General features: G+C 35.9%; 1 protein-coding gene across 1 annotated transcript; it reads left to right on the forward strand.

Annotated features, from left to right (window-relative positions):
• The first annotated feature begins 1655 nt into the window (after nucleotides 1-1655).
• Nucleotides 1656-4103, forward strand: LOC100375468 (uncharacterized). Its single transcript, XM_002733704.3, has 2 exons — nucleotides 1656-2000; nucleotides 2880-4103. Exons 1-2 carry the CDS (start codon nucleotides 1861-1863, stop codon nucleotides 3952-3954), a joined length of 1215 nt encoding a protein of 404 aa, XP_002733750.1. The 5' UTR covers nucleotides 1656-1860; the 3' UTR covers nucleotides 3955-4103.
• Nucleotides 4104-4392: the final 289 nt, after the last annotated feature.

Consider the following 4392-nt stretch of genomic DNA (forward strand, 5'->3'; position numbering starts at 1 on the left):
ATTATCACTAAGGTTAATTTGCAACTTATTTTGTTCCATTTTATGGCACGTATTCGAAACACAGACGAATGAAGAGTGCATATGCAAGTAAAATAAAGTTTCTGAAAGTAAAAAAACAATGAATGGTATGAAATAAAGAGGTCATATTAATGTGTTCCGTTATGGACAGCACAACCCTGAATTGCCTCTGAACCGAGTGCCACTATCTCGACTTTCTTATTGTTTTTTGCTTGCACTTTATTATTTTTGGGGGCTAATAAATTGGAATTCAGAGCCATTTCATTGACTAGAAATAAAAACAAGTTTTGCTCTTTGCTATCGGTCGGCGCACTCTAGCCTCATTTATTTACATTTTTGCTAGCATTTATTCGAATTTCTGACAAAATGATTAGTGCACAAGACAATACTATATTACAATCTACTGCGATAAGGTTGCCCACACATGTATATTTAATAATGATAGTAATTTCAATAGCAGTTGATATTTTGTATGATGTAATGGGCAAATGTTCACAACTCAAATATTAAATTATCTACAGCTATATTAAATAGCTAGTCGCGTTTGGAATACAGTGTACTTAATCAATCCGCGACAAGATATAACCACTGTGTTGATTCTTTGGTTTGATATCATAAACGTACCATAAAGCGGGAGGGTCGTCACCTACGCATGCGTCAGATGGCCATGGCGTGTCATTGTTTACAAACAAACGTCTACCCATGATTCTTTGCGTTTTTAGCGTGTGTTGTTATCGTCGATTGGGACTCAATTCCCCCGCGTGTGCAGGTGACGACCCTCCCGCTTTAATTCCTGGATTGGGCACCGACTCCAGCCACGCCGCTATTGCTATTTTCCGAGCCCGAAATGCATTCTGGGCATTGGTGATGTCGTCGGGCGATGATGTAAAAATATATGAATGAAAGAAAGAATTTTTCAAAATCACAATTTCCAAATATATTTCTTAGAGCTAATTAAATTTGGAGGTTGAATACATTTTCTAATGTCACGTGAAGCTTGTAACGAAGGGCATTCAGCGTCTGTAATGGCGCAATGCATTATGGTGTACCAGCTCGTTGGCAACATTATATTAGGTAAACATATGCAGTATGAAGTCCCATTGCCAATGTACTCCCACCAGATGACGTCATAATTCACATCGATTGCATTACATTCTTCAAGCAAGAATATGAACATCAGAAAACAATGTAACAAACAAACAAACAAACAATCGATTCAGTTAAATATATTTGTGTTTACACAGCGTTATTAAACACATATTGGTGACTATTTATGTATGTTATTGAAATGAAACAAGCATGTAACAGCTGGTCACACAAACACGTCATCCTAATGGCGCACATGTTAAATGGCGTACATGTTAAAACACAAAATTAGGAAATAATTTTAGATTCTTGAAACTACACATACAAGTGTGTCTATGTGTGTATTATTTACGCTGTAAATTACACGTACATCGCATATCTGATCACACATCGGGATAACTGCCAGCGTGTACAGTTTTATACAATTATATATCATGACGAGTTAATCTACATCACAGATGTGACATGTGCGCATGTCACCAGCACAATTATATTTTGGATGTATTTTTACAAAGGATTATGTAAAACACCATAGTAAAAAAACGAATGCTGCCGAATGTATCAAATCTGGCAGAGGTTTGTAATGTTGAAGCTGCGAGAATCTACCGAAGATGGGGATTGTATTGTACTTTGACTAACCACTGGGACATAAGATGTCAATCATGAATATTATAACGTAAACTCAATCCATAGGACTGTGAGTGTGACGCATAATACAGCTTTTAATATCTCTGCCAAGAAGAGATCGGTGGCAATATGAGTTTCGTTATATCTAATATGCGTTTTCATTTTCCACGTAACCCTGGTAACCTGGTATTTTTAATTGGTAGCATATTTACCTTAATTGTTCTTGCTGTGTCATACAGGAAAATTGATAAAATGGTTCCGGAAGTAAGGTAAGAATTATATTTATGCTGTTTACGTTATATTTATTGATGTGAAACCCGTTGAGGTATTATTAATCCACGCATTTAAACATGACTGGGAATAATATTATTGGAGCTACAAAAACTAGGACGTATTATTTATTCAGAAAATAATATAATTATAACGCATTGCGCTGGTGTACATTTGATGTGTTAATTATGTCGATGACCTTTTAAGCGTCGATGTACGTTTTTATACAAAATTATTTTTTTTATTCTCAAGATCCATTTTTATGTGGCCCTTGTCACGTTATAAGCATGAAACATGGCAACTATTAAATTTAATGAATATACCCTTTTAATCCTTTAAGCGAACAAAATGATTTTGTATGAACAAATCCAATAACTTCCGTATATTACTAAAAATAAGTAATTCACTCACTTGAGTGACAAACAGATACACACCACGACGTCTTTATAGTACCACTATTTGGATTTAAGTTAAATTATTCTATTCTATTCTATTTTGACCAACTTACAATCGACCCATGTCATCATATCTCACAATTTCGTTTGGTAACATGTTGTGAAAAAATAGTATGTACTTAGAATGTGGGTATAATTGACATGAATTATTGTGAAATAATTTGTTTTTTCATGAAATAATACTTTATCGTCGATTAATAACTATAAAACTCACATTATTTTGTCGGGGCGTTTTCCACAAAAAACAAAACAAACAAACATATTTTGTACTTGAAAAAACAAAAACAATATGTCATGTATTGTTGCAAAACAATACTTAAAAAAAACACCAATGTTTTCACAAAATCCGAAAATACACTGCACGACTATAATGACTGTAACATGGTGCAATTGATCGTATACATTATGTTGATTTTATTATAGAAATGTCAACATTAACAAATACAACGATCAACAGTCAGCGTTGTTTTCAAGCCACACGTACAAGGATAACCCGCCTACATATATGACTAACTATGCGTGGGCGATGCAGAAGAACTATCTTCCGAATTTCTACACTAGACGAGTCTTCTCTGGTACTAACCGCTGGCCATCCGATTCCTTCTACGCCAACGGATCTATTGTATTTGTGGATAACCATAATTCAGCTGGAGGTGTGATGAAAGAGTGTATGTCACTGCTTGCCGCCAATGTGTCTTTACCCAAACCAACACTGGTATGGAACAATAACGTTGCAAAGTTCTATTCAGAGATGAGCGGTGACGGGAGCAATCAGTTGCTTGAGAAGATGTATCTTGGCGGTTTCACAATGGGTGTCTGCGATTATACCAATGAACCGTGTTCCTACTTTACGGTCATACGAGAACCATATGAACGTATTATAGCATCTTACGTGTACTGTAAAGGTGCCAATGAGTTGCCATGCCTAGCACGGAGCGCGAAAGGAAAATTACTCACGCTGAAGGAATGGGCGATGCGTCAGGGAAGTTTCTTTTTCAGACAATTGCTCCACAAACCGGACGTTTGTAGCATAGCCTACCTGTCAACAATTGAATCGTTTCGACAACCAGACGATCCCACCGCTGCAACTATGCCGTGTTGGTATCGAAATAAACTGTATCTGGATCATATCATGGATTCACAAGAGAAATTAAAGGTTTTGGATTTTGTTCTGGAACACTTAGAAACGTGGTTCGGTGTTGTTGGAATTACTGAAGAGTATGACACGTTTCTGAAACTTTTGCAACATGCTTATAAGTTACCTTTTGAAAAGATTTGTTTGGACACCGTTGAACAAGAGGTTTTCAAAACGGAAGGTGACTATCTATCGCAAAGTGAACTGCTAGTTGACTTGAAACGAGAGCTTCTCGCCGACCAAGAAGTATTCGAAGCTCTTTACTTCGACATCAGAATATATCAGAAAATTCAGGAAATATTTGTGAGTCAGAAACAAATTTACTTCACCAATGTTGAACATCAATCGCGAGTGGAAGAGTAGCAAAGCTGTAGCAATTCAATTCATGTCCTATTATGGAATACTTCTCCATATATGTACATATATATGTAAAGAAGTGACGCAGTGTAACACAGTACAGTTTCTGTACAATCTGAGATTCGATTTCAAATACTTAATCTCGTGGTGTATTATCATATACCAATGTTATGAGATATCATCTACTCGTGCTCTTACTATTATATGAAATTATATATTTAGTGTTGTATCGAACAAACTCGTGTATTTGGAACAGCCAATCAGATTAATGTTCTGCTATTTAATCACTGATCACTCGCGTGACAATCTACAATATCTGCCAAACAACAGATTGAAGAACACTTCAAATTGTTGAAATAAACATGATTTACCTCTGTTCCGAAACAATTCACTGGATACCTAAGAATTTTATCATGACACATATAAACTGCAACCAAAGTTAAC

This window comes from Saccoglossus kowalevskii, chromosome 10 (genome assembly GCF_978046115.1).
Source record: "Saccoglossus kowalevskii chromosome 10, keSacKowa6.1, whole genome shotgun sequence".
In the NCBI taxonomy this organism is placed as follows: Eukaryota; Metazoa; Hemichordata; class Enteropneusta; family Harrimaniidae; genus Saccoglossus; species Saccoglossus kowalevskii.

Excerpts from the sequence above, each read along its gene's own strand:
- LOC100375468 (XM_002733704.3), top strand. The coding sequence starts at position 1,861 with ATGAGTTTCGTTATATCTAATATGCGTTTTCATTTTCCACGTAACCCT. Across the intron at positions 2,001-2,879 it reads AAAATGGTTCCGGAAGTAAG|AAATGTCAACATTAACAAAT; the intron begins GTAAGAATTATA and ends ATTTTATTATAG.